Raw genomic sequence first — 20010 nt, forward strand, 5'->3', positions numbered from 1 at the left:
AAAAGAGGTTTGATTGTTTCAGGAATTATCTGTTTGAGGAAACAAATAGGTAAGGGATCTAATATACAGGTTGATGATTTTGATGATGAAATTAGTGAAATCAGTTCAGTCTCTTCAAGGGGACTAAAGCGTTGTAATTGTTGATCTGATATTATTATATTATCATCTACAGGGTTAGTTATAAAACTGTCTGGTTTTAAATTAATAGTCTGAATTTCTAGCCTGATATTTTCAGTTTTGTGGTTGAAAAAATTCATGAAGTCATCGCTGCTATATAATGATTGTGTGCGTGTTTCTATTGTGGTCTTATTCCTAGTTAATTTTGCTACAGTATTAAATAAGAATCTAGGATTATTTCTGTTATCTTCAATTAGGGTGGAGAGATACACTGATCTAGCAGCACTAAGAGCTTTCTTATAGCTCAAAAGGCTCTCCTTCCATGCTGTTTGAAATACTACCGATTTAGTATGATGCCATTTACGTTCTAGTTTTCGAGTGGTCTGTTTTAAAGTTCGTGTGTGATCGCTATACCAGGGTGCTAGCTTTTTCTCCCTAATTATTTTTTGTTTAAGTGGAGCTACCTTATCTAGCGAGTTGCAGAACGTTGACTCTAAGCATTCAGTCCCCTGATCAAGTTAATTTAATTCAATTCAATTTTATTTGTATAGCGGTTTTAACAATGGATATTGTCACAAAGCAGCTTTACAGAAATAAATGGATTCACAAAAAAAATATATTGTGAATATGTGAATTTATCCCTGTGAATTTATCCCTAATGAGAAGCCAGAGGCGACGGTGGTGAGGAAAAACTCCCTGAGATGATATGAGGAAGAAACCTTGAGAGGAACCAGGCTCAAAAGGGAACCCATCCTCATCTGGGTGCAACAGATAGTGCGATTATAAATAAATCCCTTCTATAACTGTGTACTATATGGACAAATAGTGCAATTGTGCAACCAATAAATTCATCACAGTTTTTGCAAGAAGTCCGGTTGGTTAAAATCTATCCACTGTCCACTGATGGAGCTCAAATCAGGATCAGACGGTGATCCAATCATGGTTGATAAATCTTGGAGATTACTGATAAAACTCTGTGCAGTTGTTGACATGAAAGTACGTTTGACACGGTGACGTGGCAAGGTGCATATATTATGATTAAGACACATTTTAAATGAGATGAGGTAATGATCTGAGATAGCTACAGACTGTGGACATGAGACTATATTTTCTATATTTAATCCGAATGTTAGTATTAAATCAAGAGTGGGACCACCACTATGGGTGGGTCCTATTACATTCTGATTAACCCCTACAGAATCTAGAATGGACACAACTGCTGTTCTCAGAGGGTCTTCTGGATTATCAAAATGAATATTAAAGTCTCCAACAATTAATGCTTTGTCTAAAGAAACAACCAGGTTAGAGATGAAATCCGCAAATTCACATAGGAATTCCGAATATGGCCCTGGGGGTCTGTAAATAATAATTACTGGAATCACCTGGGTAGACTTATTTTTAGTGGCTACGTATGTTATGTTAGTGTAAAGAACTTAACACGCACTGAATTTATGACTAGGTTTTTGTGTGACGTCTAGATTATCATTATAAATAACTGGAACACCTCCTCCTTTTCCAGTTAGACGGGGTTGATGTATATAACTGTATCCGGACTAGCTTCATTTAATGCTACATACTCATTAGGTTTAATCCGCGTTTCTATTAAACACAGTACATTTAACTCCTGATCATTAATAGTTTCATTAACAATAAGATGTAAGAGAGATTTAGATATAAGAGATTTATTTATTTATTTTAGAAGTTTGCAAATTATTTTAATATTTAGTCCTAGCTTCAGATCAAAGGTGCTGACTGTGCATTCAGTATAATCTCATTTTATGTTAATTAGGTTACTGAAACAAACTTTCTGAGTATTTCTACATTTTTGTTTAGCTCGGGGAACAGACACAATATAGTGTGTATACACAATATAGTCTCAATATAGTGGAACCTGAGTGACGACTCAGTGCAGCTAGCAGACGGTCAGAAGGATGACACGCTCAAATAAAAGTTGTTTTAATCATTCAGTGCACAAGCAATTTTCAACCTATTTTACCCTAAAATAAAATCAAATAAAACATGTTAGTAATAGCAGAACTTGATATCTCATTTATATGATGGGTGAGTTAAATATGGAATTGTTATGATAATGTCCTAGACATTTTATTAATGTCATCACAGCGCAGCTACTGAGCTAAATGATATTATATATACAGCTGAATAGTTTCTGTTATACCTTTTTCCTATGAATGTCATATTATAAGTCTACTGTAGTTTCAGAGCCTAGGTTATTGGTTTTATGTTGTAAAAGAGATAATAATAATAATACGGTGACTTACACAGTAAAAATAAATAGCTTTAATTTACACCCTTCAAGGGCTCACAAAAACGCTGATGTGGCCCTGCTTTAAATGCACTTATGTAACCAATGCTTGTGATTCTGAAAATGTAAACACTGTAAAGAGTGTAAACAGTGTTGCTCTGAATTCATATTTGTATTTAATAGACGTGTTTTCACAGTTCTGTGTTACAAATGCGGAAGCATAAGTAGTAGCTTTTCATAACTTCTGGTGAGATAGTGAACAATGGCAGCAAATACAGCTCACAATCACTTCAGTGTCCCTAAATGCATAAATAATTAAAGCAAACATCCAGACTTGGTTGGTGTCCTGTGTCTATATTTTATAGTACATCTACCTGTGCATGTGTGCCTGAAAATTAGCATTTTGAACAACATAAGATACATAAGATGGGTTAGAGGAACCCTTGGTGTGGTCGTAATCCGAACTGTGAGACAATGAAGCAGAGCTACTGTTGCACAAAATAGAGTAAAATGAAAATGGTTTATTTGGAACATTTATAAGTGGTTTGTCTTTTGATAGATAGATAGATTTTATGGCTATATGTGTACAAACTGTTGCCCTGAGTACATTTAGAAACCCTGCGATGGTGTGAATATCCCTCATTATTGTTATCCCCTGCTGTATTTGAAAATGTAATGTATTGCAGCATGAGCGATATGAATGCAGTGTGTATGTAAGACTTGTCTGTAATAGGCTTATAGTTGGTTGGGAAATGCAGACTTCACTAGACAAATGAAATTGACTCATGAGCCACTTATCACTCTCAAGCCCTTTTCTCAACTGGTATTAACATCCGCCTCGATTGATCTGGTCACAAGAAGACAGCACATAGCTGTTCACACCTGGCATTATGAATGCATCTCCAGTGACCACTTGTGAGAAGGATTTCATCCATCATTTCCACTGGAGAAAGGCTGTAGCGCAGATTTATTAGTCTTCTGCTGCATTTATTTTCAGGCAGAAATGTCCTATAACCCTAGGTCCTATTAGGATATTTATGAAAATGATGTCATGTGATTTTTCTGTTGCAGTCACCATATTTGGGACTAAAGTTGGGGTATTGCTGCACAACATGATCGAAAATGTCATCTCAGTGACTTTTTTGGTTTGGCTTTTTCAGAAATGTAATTAGTAGTTACTATGGTATGTATCTATCCAAAAACTCATGAGAAAAACACACTTATTAAGCAAGTTTTTAGACAATTTTAGGCTGACTGAATGCATTTATCACTACATTTCTTAAACCTAAATAGAAACATCTCAGTGTTGTTTTGGTAAAATATATCAGTTTTCATAAAGTAAAGATGTCAAAGTATATTATTCAGCTGTAATGACATCCAACAGGCTTTTCCAGGCCAAATCAAATTTACACTGACACCAGATATGCTTTTGTCATTTGTCATGATTATGTTGCCAAATAGTGTGGTACCCTAACCTGTAAATAAAACTACTGTCCATTATATTCTGATTAATATTTTCTTACAGGCAATACTTTTGCCAACTGGCTTTGTACTTTATAAATGTCAAGCTCCCACTTCTGCTATGCCTAAACCATAGCCATTTCCTGTTCTTGTTCATAACTGCAGATAGTTTCACTTCCTGCTGATCTCTTTTATGGTGATGATGCTTCCTTACTCTAAACAGGGGTTTATAAGAGAGTGCACTCACCATCCACTTTAACCTGCACATTCATGCAGTTGTTTAATCAGCCGATAATGTGGCAGCAGCACAATGCAAAATTCTGTGTAAACACTTTTTCCACATTATATATACGTGTGTGTGTATATATATATATACACCCTGTACAACCTCCACCCTATACCCTACACCCTATAAACCAACTTCTAACAAACAAATAAACTCAGATGACAACAAAAAACACAACAGATTTCAGTATGTAGTCATTTTTCCCAAAAGGTAAACCAACATTCACAAACCACTACACCCTTTCACAAGCCAGGTGTTACTAACGAAATGCACAAGATTAATTAATCATCAAGAAGTGTTACTATCCCTATAAAAGCAGAACTTTTGGCAGTTTGGTGTTATGGAGCACCTAGGTGTGTGTCTACATCATGCCAAGAAGAAAGAACATCAGCCATGATCTCAGAGGAGAAATTGTTGCTGCTCATCAATCCGGAAAAGGTTATAAGGCCATCTCCAAGCAATTTGAAATTCACCATTCTACAGTGAGAAGGACAGTTGCCGATCTTCCCAGGAGTAAGCATCCCAGCAAATTCAGTCCAAGGTCATGTTTAATCACCGTTTAATGCTCAGAGATATAAAGAAAAACCCAGAAGCTACATCATGTGACCTACAGTCCTCTGTAAGCACATTAAACATTTATGTTCATGACAGCACAATCAGAGAAAGACTGAACAAGTATGACTTTCATGAAAAGGGTGGCTAGGAAAAAGCCCCTTCTCTCCAAAATGAATATAGCAGCAGGGTTTAAGTTTGCAAAACTGCATCTTAACAAACTACAAAAGCTCTGGAACAATATCCTTTGGACTGATGAACCCCACTGAGATGCTGTGGTGGGATCTTAAGAGAGCTGTAAATGAACTGAAGCAATGTTGTAAAGAAGAGTGGGACAAAATTTCTACAAAACGATGTGAGAGACTGAAAAACTCCTACAGAAAAGTTTACTTCATGTTATTGTTGCTAAAGATGGTTCTACATATTATTGAATTACAGGGTGTACTTATTTTTTCCCACCTGGTTTCTGAATGTTACATTACTTTTGGGGATAAAAATGACTACATATTGAAATCTGTTGTGTTTTTTTGTTGTCACCTGAGGTTATTTGTTTGTGTATAGAAGTTGGTGAGGAACACAAAATTGTTATTTAGGCCCTGATAAATAAAAACATAGAAATTAAGGAGGGTGTACTCCTAAGGCTGTATATGTAATTATTATTTAAATAAATTAGTAATACTAATAATTTAATAATAATTCTATGAAAAGAGGCACCAGTCCAATGGAAAAATTCTCCCAATGAAATACAACTAGATGATGATTGTATCAACAGGATAAAAACTTTTAATAATTTGCCTAATATCTTAAGGATATTTGATTACTCCAATTAAGTGAATCCTTTGAAAATTTGTAGAATTTGTGACAGGAAAGAAAACACACAAATAAAATGCACAAAGTTTAAAAATAAGAAAGCTACACATAAATATATTATAAAACATACACTACGTCATGTGTCAAAAGAGGATACAGTTGCAAATGATGCTTTATTAAAAGCAGCAGGCTGGTAAACAATTCCAAAATGTAGGTCAAAAAAAGAGTGTCAGGCATTCAGCAAACTGGTTGGTGGCACAGCAGGTTCTTTAAAACCTCCTGTCTTCTGGTTGGCCCATTCTAGAGATTAATTTTCCTGCAGGGAGTGTTTGATGGGCCTTGGCTTGGGCGCAGTGTGAGCATGAGATTATGAACCTGTTGATATCAGTCACCATGTTGGGGCCTAGCTGATGGGTCTTGCGGACACGTGGGTGTCTGCTAGCTGGGGACGTGTGGTTGGCACATGCAGTTTCTGTGCCACGCTGTCAGTTAATCAGCAAAGTCAGTGAGCAGTTTGTTCACAAGAGTGCATTTTAAGAACTGGCACATCCTTAAATAGTGTAATATCATACAATGATGAATTATTTTGCACAAATTTTGCACTGATTTAATTACTTTTGTTAACAGTGTAGCCTAAAAAAGCATTGAAGCTGGAAATGTAATTCGTAGCATATGTACAGCTGTTAACTGAAGTGTGGTTTGGTGCGGTCTATGCTGCACAAAGCCCACAGCGTAAAAATAGTGACATCCTGAAACATCTTTTGCTTTAACTATGATAAAGACTAGTCAACTACTTTTTTGAATTACTGGTCGACTAGTAAAAAATAGTATTCATGCAACCCCTAGTCAATATGAATATAAATCATAAATGTACTTGCCCCTGCTTATACATACATCATATTCAAAAGACCAAGAGGAGAGAATTAAATCTAAAACAGAGTTGACATACAGGTGTAAATAACTTTGACACTAAGCTCTGTATTGTTTTTGGCATTTGCCAGCAATGATATATTTTGATGCTTCTGGGAACAGATTTTAAATTTTTTGCCTCCCAAGCTTGGAACTGAGAAGCCTATCCTGATTATCATCATTATGGAGGAGCAGTGTTCATTCAAATTTGGTGGAACATCTGTTGCATCTTAGGTCTGAAGATAGAAAGAATTAAAACAATGTAAATTTACTCTTCAGTGAACAGGGACAGTGGGGTCAAAATATAGTGGGAAGAAGAGAACATCTCATAGTATATGCATCAATGTGGGGTTTTCCTGGGCCACTAGAGAGAAATTGAGTGGGCAAGTGGAGGGAAATGGGAATTCCTTGATAAGAACACAATATTGATTGAGTATAGAGGTTGAAACACCATGTGAGGGAGAGTGAAGGCCAGCCCTAATGGTGTGTTCCTCCAATGAGGGCTGTTCTTGCAGTTGCCCAGTGGAATCATCTTGTGGGTAAAAAAAAAATAAAAAATACAAAATTGCTGAAGAATTGATCCAGAAAATCAAAAGATAATAACAGTTTAAATACAGTAATCTGTACAACAACATAAAATTTCAATACAATGTACTGTATACAGAGTTGTCAGTATATTTCATCCACCTACGTTGTAGCTATAATTTTTGGGCATTGTATCAGGAACTTCTAACATATGAGTAATATTATACAATTCCCTGACTGTAACTGCAAGCCAGAGGTGATGGTGGTGAGGAAAAACTCCCTGAGATGATATGAGGAAGAAACCTTGAGAGGAACCAGACTCAAAAGGGAACCCATCCTCATCTGGGTGCAACGGATAGTGTGATTATAAATCATTCCCTTCTATAACGGACAAATAGTGCAAATGTGCAACCAGTAAATTCATCACAGTTTTCACATGAAGTCCGGATTGTTGAAACTATCCACTGTCCACTGATGGAGCCCTGAGTACAAAACTGCTTGCAGCAACCGCAGCCCCAAAGCCACTACAGTACAACTCTCCATATGAACCGCAGTCCAAAGCCATCTCCACCGTCCCCAAGCAGCACCATCCCCAGCAATCCCAATGATCTTCAGGCCGTCCATGTGGGGCCCCAGCAGCAGCGAGTGATCTCCAACCGATGAGAACTCCAACCAGAAGTAGGGCATCAGGATGGATCAGGCAGGTCTGGAGAGCAGAAGGGATCAGGATCACTGGCATCTCAGGAGTAGCATGTGTAGCTCGACAGAGAGAGAGGGAGAGAGAGAGAGAGAGAGAGGGAGAGATTGTTAGGTAAGCTTTTGTCCTCTAATGGTTAAGCATGATGTACTTTGCATGCAGAGAGCAAGCAGGGACTCCGGCAAGACTAGCTATGACAGCATAACTAAAAGGGAGAGCCAGAAGCTAACACAGACATGAGGGAGTCCTGGGACATAAAGCAGCCAGACAGTTTTAACTCGAAGTCTATTTTGTTGAAGTTATCAACTGTTCAGTGATGGAGCCTTGAGTGCAAAATTCGTAGTTCGTAGCAATTGCTGAAGACAGAGGAGCTGACCCCAGCTTGGGTCCCTATTTTCCAATATTCATTGGACTCACACACTTTTCCCAACTGTTATTACACCAGTGACAAAGAAACCTTGTTCAAATGACAATAATGACTGCAGTCCTGTGACTTTATCTTCTGTTGATGAAGTGCATGAAGAAATATGTGGTATCCATTCTCAAAGCTGAAGTAAAGCCATGGTTAGACCCATTTGAGTTTGCTAACAGATAGGAGTGGGGCACTGATGGTGTGATTAACACCATCACCCATCTGATCCTTAATCATCTAGAAGACACTAATGCATATACATGCCTTTTTTTTTATTTTAATTCAGCATTTAACACTCCACAGCCCCACATACTTTGAAACAGATTACTGTCAACCCTTTTAATATTAAATGGTACTTTTCATTCTTCACAAATCACATCCAATATATAAAACATACGAGCACCAATCTCTCTGACCCCAACACCTTCAGCAGAGGTGCTCCTCAGGATTGTATGAGCTCATCTATCCTTTTACTTTCTACATGAATGAGTGTGTGAGCAAACATCCACACAATTACATAGTGATGTTCTCTGCTGATAATGCTATCTTAAGTCTATTAAGTTAAGTTTCTCACACAGATTAACACTCTGCAATAGAAACCTTTGTGCATTGGTGTGAGGTTAACTACCCAGTTTAAACGTGAGGAAAAAGAGAAAAGATGGTATTGGATGGTATTGTGGCATTTGACCAGTATGCTTTTACAAATACCTAGTTGTCCATATTGATAATACATTCACCTGTAAAGCCCAAGTTGATAATCTAGTCTTAGAGTGTCTAATCTAAGATCAGCCAGAAACATTTTTGTTTTACTGAGTGGTTCTAGAGAGCTTGATCGGTTATGGGATACAGGTATGGTATGGTAATCCCACAGCACAATTAAAATCACAGCTTGCCTCCATTGTGAAAAGTGCCATAAGAGTCATAGGAAAGAAGGAATACATGTCACTTTAATCCATTTCTCATTAGTCCATGCATCTATCCATCCCATATCCTCCACTCTGAATATCAGCTCCTGCCCTCTGGGAGAAGGTGCATGTATAGTGATAAGATACTCTTATAACTCTGCTGGCACAAGAACTCATTTGTATATTTGAACACTCAGTTTCAATTAAAAAAATAAATAGCAAGATCTAGGGAGCTGTGCAATTCACTGTTGCTTAAGCTTTTATGGTAAATATTTAATGTGGATGTTTTTGTGTACATACTGTATACTGTGTGTATTGTATGTTGCGTATATGTATAATTGTATGTATATTTATTGTTGTATTTTCATTTTGTCTTATCCCAACTGTATTGTTGCTTTGATATCATACCATCCCAACCCTCCTTACTTCAACACATTCCATTTGCTTCACTGTTGGTTTTATGCTCTGACTGCTTGATTTTGTGTGTTCTTTGGAACATAGGCCCTTATTTCTTTATTCTTTCTTTATTATTATTTTGCATGATTAAAAATACACAAAAAGAAAAGTAGTAAGAATACAAATATACAGTGCAGGGAGAGACAAATACCCGTGAAGGCTTATTTAAAGCCTCTACCTTAACAATGTTAAATTTTCAAAAGTTATAGAGAACGCTAAATTAACATACAGAAGATAATAAAGCTACATCAGAATGATAAACTAATAATACCAATATATATCATAACAACAAAAATATAAATACAGAAATAGGTGAACAGCATGTATATATGTATATGTCAGTGTGTATGTGCATGCACTGTATGAATGTGCATACATGTATGTATTCATCTATAAAAGATGCTTGAGTATATATGTGTGTAAGCATGTATAAGTAACATGAGGGGGATATTGGTTTATACACCTGAACAACAATAATAATATATATCACTATAAATGAAATAAATAAAAAATAATTCATGGAAACATGGAATACATAATAAAGGGAAAAACAGTTACAAGACAGCAATTAAATGATCTTTTAAACTTTTATAGCATATTATAGACGAACATTTTTTTTACCAGGTGGGAAAATTTGATACCCCTAAATCTTATTGAGAATTGACCTGTACAAGTGAGAAATTTAGGAAAATGAAAATCTGAAGATTGATGAGTTGAGTAAGAATGGACCTATGAATTTGCTTTAAAGTAAGGCTTGAATTCCTTGCTCAGGAATATTCCCTTCACTTAAATGTATCTTATAAATGAAAACTATTAAATATTGAAAAATATTAATGTTATAAATAGTAAAAATCTGAAATTTCTGAAAAAAAAAGGAGACGATGAAATATATGACTCTGATCGGGTTACAATCCTAACAAAACATTTCTCTAGAACCAAAATTTTATGAAGAGTAGTAGGAAAAGTACTTGCCCAAACTATATTACAGTATGAAAGATAGGGATAAATTAGACTATAATAAATCTAAACCATGTAGCATAAGCAGTTAAACCAATATTCGCATTCTTAATCAGCGAGTTGAAATTTGAATGAGAGAGAAGGGTTGTGTCATCTGCAAACATTATTGGAGTAAGGATATTTGAGACATTAGATAAATCATTTATATAAATAGTATAAATTTATTTATTTAAATTTATTTATTTTACTTATTAGGCAATGGTTCTGTTGTTTGTTTTTTTGAATAAATTGGCCAGAAAAACCCGTTGATACAGTAGAATAGACATGGGTCAAAGATATGAGTAACTAGAAACTAGATGTGAGGTGACAATATAGAATGATTGTCAAATGAAATTACATGAATTATTGTTTGAAAATGCTGATAAGCACAAAACAGAGTATTGAAGCTGCAGAGCTAAAAGTGGTACAGTTTCTGGCAGGTGAAAACAGACGGAATGCAGTAAATACTTGTTCTCTTAGTGAGATAGGACTACACAGTTCTACATGGCTGCTTTAAACATAGTTTTAAAAATGTTCAACTTAATATTTAGGCATTTTGAACCACAATAATTAAGATGTAAGTGGATTTCTGTGATTAGACTTAAAGCAAAGGTGCAAGTCATGTTAATTTTCATCAAGCAGACATACAGTGGATATAAAAAGTCTATAAAAATTGCAGGATTTCGTGAAAGTGAAACAAAGATAAATCATGTTAGAACATTTTCCACCTTTAGCAACCAACAAATTTCAGGGAGTGGAGTCAGAAGCAGATGCAAGTGCAGATATTGTTTAATTGGTGCAACACAAACACAAATACTAAGAACATAAACTAGAAACACAAGAACACAACAAACACTAGACAAAGTGTGCTGCCAAAGACAGAACTTAAATACCAGTGCTCATTAGACATTAATGTGACTCAGGTGCGCATGATCTCGTGACGTGCTGCTGGGTAATGTAGTCCTGACAACAAGATATATCTAGCATGACTAGATACTGCATCTTCCACCAAGGAAGATGCTAAAGAAAAGAGTGATTCTGCCTGTGTTTAGTACAAAACGCACACCAAAGGAGAGCTCCATGCCCAGCCAACCTGACAAAAGGAGCCAAACTGTGATAGGAGAACTAGGTAATGTCCATTTGCAAAGGCTTTTTCTCACCTATGTAACTACTAGTAAGATGGCTAGTAAGTTGTTAATAAAAGTAAATACTCATGTAACATTGCTAGCTAACATTATGGTAGCTAATTGTGTTTTTGCTAACTTCAGTTATGTGGCTCAGTGTAATTTTGAAAGACCTACAGTTGCTATATATTCTGGCTTGAACATGTATGGTTATATAATCACTGTGTAACAGTAACTCAAAAAATCTACATCTGTTGAGTCATTTCTGTCCTTGAGTAATCCATTCATTCCATTGTAATAAATTACTTAAAAAGCAAAGTGATTGCTTATTAGCAGTAGCCAATTAGCTATCTGGCTTCACTGAGCACTGCCCCCATTCCTCCCTTCTCCCTCCATTCCCCTCCCACCCAAATATCCATCATAACCATTGTAGTTTTTAAAATTTTGCATCCACCTCCAAGATGCATAATCAGGAGGGGGTTTCCCAAGTATTCTAAACTGGGAAATCTTGCTACAGAGTGTTCCTTTAATACCTTTGTCAGATATCATAAATAATATATTTTATACAGTTGGAAATATAACATTTACTGAACACATAGAAAAAGCTGAAAAAGTGCTGTACGTCTGGGACAGAAAGCGACTCTTCAGCAGGTTGCTAAGCAGGTCAGAGCAGTTGTTGAAGAAGAGGTAATAATAACTGTAGAATGAACAGTAAATTCAATCTTGAATCTGTTGCCTCTTGTAGATGATGACCATAATGATTGCCACGAGCAATAGGACAGCTATGACAATTCCAGCGATGGCTCCTTCAGACAACTGGCCATCCGATTCCCTCTCTCCTGCATTTGTACATAAACCACGCAAGATACAGAAACACATACAGAAATAGAGACATTACAATGCAATCCATACTTATTTTATAGCATATCATGACCTGCCATATCACGACCAATTCAGTAGAATCCATTCATCCATTTTCTGTACCGATTATCCTACACAGGGTCTGGAGAATATCGCAGGGTACTCAGGGCATAAGGCGGGCGACACCCTTGACGGGGTGCCAATCCACTGCAGGGCACAATCACACACACACACACACTCACTCTGGACAATTTAGAGATGCCAATCAGCCTACAATGCGTGTCTTTGGACTGGGGAGGAAACTGGAATACCCGGAGGAAACATGAGAGAACATGCAGACTCCACACACACACAGGATTTGGGAATCGTGGAGACAAGAATCGAACCCCAACCCCCAAGCAGAATATGGATTTCAATTCAAGTGAATAGTGACAACAGATTTGTGCATGGACTTTACCCTTCACCACCAGACTGTTAGACTGATGAGATTAAACGCTTCACAAGTATACACTGTTTGTGTATTTGGATTTCTGGATTCCCAAGTTATCCAAGGAGTATTGTAGTAGTAAGTAAAGATGACTGGACTTGATTTGTGAGCAACTTGGTATAGATACTGGTCTCCCGAGTGGCACAACAGAAAAGTGTTCACCCTATAATTGTGAGCTCATACATGCAGAAGGGGCAGATAACGGAGTGTGTTGCATGAGCCACCTCCTGACGTTGCATGAGCAGCAGTTTTAAAAAGATGCGGTTGGCTGGTGTCACATGGTATAGATACTGAGAAGAAGTTTTAGTTTGTTACAATGACCAGTAAAAAGATTTCCTCTGACCACAGAAATTTACAGTTTTTATTTTTCAATTACAACCTGCATTAAGGTCTTGTTACCCATTTAAAATATTTTTTTAAGTTCACATGTACATGGAGGTTTGGACTCACCTGCGAGAGTCAGTGTGGTGACCTCTGAAGTGACATAACGCTTGGTCTTGCTGTTGTAGGCAATGCAGCTGTAGTTGCCACTCTGATTTCTTCCAAAGTTGGAGAGAACTAGTGTAGCAGTGTTCTGGGGAAGCTTGACTTCATTAAAAAGCCATATGATCTCAGCAGCAGGGCTGGACTGGGCTGAGCATGACAATGTGAGGTTGGATCCCTTGTTCAGGACATCATCAGCAGGCTCTCGTTTTATAGTAATAAGATCAGGGCCATCTGAAGATTCAGGGGAAGGATGTGTGATTAAGTTGGCAAAGTAAGACAATTAAAAGTAATTAGTCATTCTTTGCCAACTTAAAAAAGATTAGTCTTTTTTTTCAAGAATAGGTCTCTGAAGGTTAATTGGGTGGGTTCAACAATTTAATTATTATTTTTACATTTTTTTCCTCGAGCTCACCCTGCCACTTTCCGCCCATGTTCACAAAGCTCTGCCCCGAAGACCTACAGTGGCCTGTAGAGTACATTTCAGCTAGAATTACCAAGTTCAGCTATCCTAAGAATTAATTAAATTCAATTCAGTTTTATTTGTATAGCGCTTTTAACAATGGACATTGTCACAAAGCAGCTTTACAGAAATAAATGGATTCAAAAAAATATATTGTTAATATGTGAATTTACAATTCACATATGATTGTGATTAGCATTATCATTAGCATCATTAGACATCACTTTCAAATAACAAGGTTGCCTGTTTATTTATTAAGGTCATTGTCTTACTTTGTTATTTAGATATAGGTGATAAAATGACCTAACTAAAGAATAATGATGATAGAATAACAGAATAATGGGGAAATGAATAACAATGAACAGTAGTGTAGTAAGAATAATAATACACAGTCCAATAGTAAGGCACCGCATAATAAAAAGGTATTGATGTATGGCGCTCTCTCTATACAACAAGCAACTTTAATTAATTCTGCTTTACACTTTACCCAGCACACAGTTCTTACACAGAGGTAGCTGATAAAGCCAGACACTTCCTCCAACTGACTAGCTCATGTTTGATTCGCCTGTCAGTTCCACTCGACACCTCAATGCTGAAATACAACGGAGCACTTCTGCAGTGCTCTTTCACAGCTAAAACACTTTCACTAACTGTTAACAACAGTGAATAGCATGGCTATAGGCTAGTTTACATTTGATTTATCCTGAGTGACTGAGCTCTGTAATAGGGCTGGCTGATGTTAGCATTTTATCAGTTAGCTTTTGACCACCTGGCCATTCAAGTGCACGAAAGCCAATTACAGCATTAAAACACACGGGATTCGGCTCATTATGATTAATGACAATTAGATTTCACTTATCCTGAGTGACTTATGCAGGTACTCTGCTTGTTACAGCAGCTAGAATTGGAGTACAGTGTCTCCAGTGTGCCGGGTGACTGATGTTAGCATTTTAGCATTTAGCTTTTGCCCACTCAGCCATTCAGCCATACAAATTATAGCACTAAAACTCAGCAGAATTTGACTCATACATATTTATGAGGATGGTTAAAAGTACTTCTGCTGCCCTGTTATTTATTTATAACAAGTTCATTTTCAGATGAAACTATTACTGTTAGCATTGTTAGCATAACTGTGTAGTTATCTAACAAAGCATCCAAAGCCTTTCTTTATCCAACTCTCTAAATGATAAAAATCTCTCTGTTGGATTCATTATGAAAGCAAGGCCACTGAAACAGTTCAAAGATTTATATAAATTGGGTGGCGGGAGGCTGAGTGAAGGGCCTGGCATCCAAACAATTCCAGAGTGAAGTGCATTTGCACTTTTGCATTTTTTTTCAGCCACGTAATACACTCGTGCTGTGGCCATGGCTTAAACCATTTTTTTAAATCATGCTCTGCATACTTTCCAGGTTATTTGTGTTATTTGTATATTTGAAATATAAATCGATTGTTGCACCCATCAGCATTTAGTGCATGTTAGCAGACACTCTTTAGCACTCAGATGTACACTCAACAACCCTAGTTTTTGTGGACTTACAGTTGACAGTGAGGGTGAAAGCAGAACTGGTTGCAGATTCCACTTGGTTCTTGGCTATGCAGTAGATTGGCCCTTGCAGGTCTGTACGAAAAACCTGACTAATGGCGAGCTCTCTGCCGTTCTGCACCACATGCTTCCCATCCACCACCACGGGAGCTGAATTGTTCAGCCAGCTGTAGGAGAGATCAGACCCTTTGGCAGAGCAGGTAAGAACTACAGTGCTGTTGAATTCCACTGCTTCAGGAAGGTTGGAGAAGATATTCACATCTGCCAAAGGCTCTGTGGGAGATGCATGGGTTTGTTAGAAAAGAGAGGGTCAAAGAGGCATACAGTTAAAATATATTCATAATATTCAAAACATTAATTTTGCATTTGTAATTTTCCACCACAGTTGGTGTACTTTTTGGAAAAAAAAAAAAACTTGACTGATTTAGATTCTGACAGCTATAATCGGTCTCATTCACCATGTGAGTGCTCAGTGATATTTCTTATACCTCTGGTTCAACAGAGGAGAATTCAAAATCTCACTGCAGTCTCAGTCTCACACTCCTTTTAAATGAGTACATGAGGCTGCACAGAACTGGTGCATTTTTTTCCGAATCTCCGTTCAAAATGGCCAAACCCAGTTCCCATCTGAGTGTTCAGCATCGCTTTTATGTTTCTAAACTTGCAATAAAAAACAAATACAGATGTGGACAAATTTGTTGGTACCCTTACAGTTCTTTGAAAGAATGATTCATTGCTCCTGAAAAGTGATTAAACCAAAAGCAATAGTCTCTTATATACCTGCCTGCCTATAGTATGTGATAGATTAAACCAATAAAATTGTGAAGAGAAATGACTTATTGTTTATTTTACCAAGATAATCTAAAACAGCCTGGACAGATTTCTTGGTTCCCCTAAAAAGATTAGAAATTATTGCATTCTAATCATGTTTCAAACTAATTTAACCTTAATTAGTGTCACAGGTGTCTTCAATCTGTGTAACAGCCAATCAGCCTATTTAAAGAGAGAAAATGTGCCACTGTGTAGGTTGGTATCATTGTGTGCACCATACTGAATATAGACCAGAAAAAGCAAAGGAGAGAGTTGTCCGAGGAGCCCAGAAAGAAAACTGTAGATAGCCATCTTAAAGGTAAAGGCTATATATCCCACTTACCTTAAAGAACTCCTCACCCCACAGATTTCAGCATGTCCTCTCCGCTCTACAAACACTCATCGTCTCCTCCCCCCTAGGACTAAGACCCGCACCATTGGGGATCGAGCCTTTTGCGCCGCTGCTCCTCGCCTGTGGAATGCCCTCCCTGAACATCTGAGGGCTCCACAAATGACTGATGGTTTTAAAAGGGGTCTAAAAACGTACCTTTTTAAAAAGTGTTTTAATATTTAGAGTTTAAATTTCTGTGCTAATCTCAGTTGGCAGCTGGTTTTAATTGCTGTATGTTATTATGACTCTTTTCTGTAGCACTTTGAGATTTTCTTTAAAATGTAAAGTGCTTTATAAATAAAATGTATTATTATTATTATTATTATTATTATTATTATAAGACCATCTCCAAGCAGTTTGATGTTCCTGTGACTACAGTTGCAAATATTATTAAAAAGTATAAGGTCCATGGGATTGTAGCCAACCTCCCAGGACATGGCCGCAAGAAGAAACGCAACCCCAGGCTGATCAGAAGGATTGAGCGGATGGTAGACAAAGAACCAAGGAAAACATCCAAAGCCATTCAAGCTGAACTCCAAGGTCAAGGAACATCACTATCTGATCACACCATCCATCGCATTTTAAACAACAATGGGCTCCATGGAAGAAGACCCAGGAGAACACCATTACTGAAAGAAAAACATAAAAAAAATCCAGACTGGAATTGGCTAAAATGCATGTTGACAAGCCACAAGGTTTCTGGGAGAATGTCCTTTGGACTGACGAAACAAAACTAGAGCTTTTTGGCAAGTCACATCAGCTGTATGTTCACAGACAGAAAAAATGAAGCTTTCAAAGAAGAGAACACCATACCTACTGTGAAACATGGAGGGGGCTCAGTCATGTTTTGGGGCTGCTTTGCTGCATCTGGTACAGGGGGCCTTGAATCTGTGCAGGGCACAATGAAGGCTCAAGACTATCGAGGCATCCTGGAGAGAAACATGCTGCCCAGTGTCAGAAAGCTCTCCCTCAGTCGCAGGTCATGGGTCCTCCAACAGGATAATAACCCAAAACACACAGCTAAAAGGACTCAAGAATGGCTGGGAAAAATCATTGGACTATTCTTAAATGGCCCTCTGTGAGCCCTGATCTGAATCCTATTGAACATCTGTGGAAAGATCTGAAAAATGCAGTGTGCAGAAGGCACCTTTCAAACCTCAGACAGTTAGAGCAGTTTGCTCAGGAACAGTGGGCCAAAATACCTGTTACCCGATGCAGAAGTCTCCTCGTAAACTACCGCGATCGCTTGTTGGCAGTGATTGCTGCTAAAGGTGGTGCAACAAACTATTAAGGGTACCATCTTTTTTGTCCATGTCATTTTCATTTGGTTCATTATGTAAAATATTCAGTTTAATCGAAGATCAAAAGTAATATCTGATTTGTGTTAAACATGGAATTAACAGTGATTGATGCCATTAACATTGTTTTCAAATTATTTCAGAGATAGTTGTGGGCTCTTCTTTTTCATGGAAGGGTACCAACAAATTTGTCCACTTCTGTAAAAAAATAAAAATAAAATAAAATAAAAAGGACGTGTTGTAGGCTGATTGGTGTTCTTAAATTGTCTGTAGTGTGCGAGTGTGTGTGTGATTGTGCCCTGCGGTGGGTTGGCACCCAGCGACCCTGTGTAGGATAAGCAGTACAGAAAATGGATGGATGGATGGATCATATACCAGCCACCTGAGCACAAGTCACAGTAATGCGCGTGAATACAAAAAAAAGGCACACTTGCATGTACAAATAAACAACTTTTAGAGTGTACATAAAGGAATGCATAAAATGTAAGTATTTTGAAGCACAAAAATAGATGTAACGTACCCAGCACCACGAGCACAGTCTGGTCCACCAGCTGGTCCAGGTTGGAGTCGACGATGGTCAGGGTGTAGGTCCCGCTGTCCTCGGCCCTGAGCGAGTTGAGCTGGAGCGTGTACGTGCTCCTGTAATATTTCACGCGGCCGCTGTACGCGCTGGACACCTTCTCGTTCTCCTTCGTGGCCGTGTAGATGGGAACAGTGGTACCGGGTTTGGGGATGAACGACCACGTCACCGTCTGGACCTCAGCCGAAGGAGGACCTGATGCCGTGAAATTCACACTTTTACCCCTCACACCGCTCACCGCTTCTGGCATCACAAGCTGGGCACCAGAACAGACACCTGAGGGTTCAAGAGATATTAGAAGTGTCCATAAAACAATATGCATTAGACATTGTAGCCTACATTGAGAAGTAAAATTATAAGTTTCTTTAAAAGATTATTTTAAAAATTAAATGTAATGCTGACAGTAATAATGTGTTTAATATTTATGCTCTGTTGATTAAGTAAGGAATAGCACTTGACAGACCATGCAGTTATATGAAAATAATCCACATTGTTCTGGTGTGATGCAGGCGACGTGAAGCAGAGCTTACAATGTAGTATTTATTAATGAACAACACATTTTAACAGTTTATAGTTACATTTAATGCTGTGGAATGGTGAAATGTCCACAAGAGTTAGTTCCTGAATCAGATTCAGCAATCATGCTGTGGTATAACAGTCTTATGTGTGGAGCTGAACACATATGCTGATCCTTTCTTTATAAAGATTAACAACTTACATTTTGAATTCATTTATTGGGAGGCATAAAATTTCTGATGTATAGATACTTACCCATTTCTGCCAGAAGTAACAAAAGCAACCACAAATTGTACAAATCCATTGTAAACATACCCTGAGCCACAGCTGGGAACCAGGTTTGGTTATAATATGTCAGTTTGATGTAAAGAGTGTATATATGTGTGGCTGCTCCAACAGGGCCGGAAAAGTGAAGCCAACATGTAGTGAGGCCCTCTAGTGGTCTTTAAATGGTCCTGTTCCTATTTTAGTGAATGGAAAATAAGCCAAGCTTACATTTTAAGTTACATCACTACAAATTATTTTTGGGAATAGTGTTCTGTTTGCAGTTGACCATGATAACTGCCCCAACATTTTCCTTATGATAAATGTGTTTTATTGGTGTTATTTGATGAGCAAATGTTCTGCAGCAAAGCCATGTCTTGTTCTGCTTAATACCTACACTGTAAAATGTAATATGTACTTAAAAATCTGAAGCAGTGATCTTACACACAAAATTTTGAGTAATTTCAGACATATATATATATATATATATATACACAGTCAGTTTTTAAACTGGTTCATTTTACCAAATATATTAACTACCAAATAAATAAAGTAAAATCTCGATTATGATTATGATTATAACTGCATAAGATCTATCAGTCTTTAGCAAGCATTTTGCAGTTAACAGTTATGCTGTTACTCTTACTTATACATTTACATCTACTACACTACTTAAATAAATAAAAATCCCTGTAATAATCTAATTGATAAAAGATCCAAGAACAGTTTTATTTACATAGCATAAATATTAGCAATAAGAAAATTACATAAGATCAGAAAATGTAATTTCATGTAAAAAT

General features: G+C 37.3%; 1 protein-coding gene across 1 annotated transcript; it reads right to left on the reverse strand.

The window, feature by feature from the left end:
- Window positions 1–7867: 7867 nt before the first annotated feature.
- On the reverse strand, window positions 7868–19308 carry LOC117596615 (carcinoembryonic antigen-related cell adhesion molecule 6). Its single transcript, XM_034302154.2, has 5 exons — window positions 19202–19308; window positions 18371–18706; window positions 15346–15624; window positions 13312–13578; window positions 7868–12352 (listed from the first exon to the last, which is right to left on the reverse strand). The coding sequence occupies exons 1-5, from the start codon at window positions 19257–19259 to the stop codon at window positions 12231–12233; spliced, it is 1062 nt and encodes a 353-aa protein (XP_034158045.1). The 5' UTR covers window positions 19260–19308; the 3' UTR covers window positions 7868–12230.
- Between the last annotated feature and the right edge of the window lie 702 nt (window positions 19309–20010).

Source organism: Pangasianodon hypophthalmus, chromosome 30 (genome assembly GCF_027358585.1).
Source record: "Pangasianodon hypophthalmus isolate fPanHyp1 chromosome 30, fPanHyp1.pri, whole genome shotgun sequence".
NCBI classification, from domain to species: domain Eukaryota; kingdom Metazoa; phylum Chordata; class Actinopteri; order Siluriformes; family Pangasiidae; genus Pangasianodon; species Pangasianodon hypophthalmus.

Excerpts from the sequence above, each read along its gene's own strand:
- LOC117596615 (XM_034302154.2), bottom strand. The coding sequence starts at position 19,259 with ATGTTTACAATGGATTTGTACAATTTGTGGTTGCTTTTGTTACTTCTG. Across the intron at positions 15,625-18,370 it reads GACTGTGCTCGTGGTGCTGG|AGCCTTTGGCAGATGTGAAT; the intron begins GTACGTTACATC and ends CATCTCCCACAG. Across the intron at positions 13,579-15,345 it reads TTTCACCCTCACTGTCAACT|ATGGCCCTGATCTTATTACT; the intron begins GTAAGTCCACAA and ends CTGAATCTTCAG.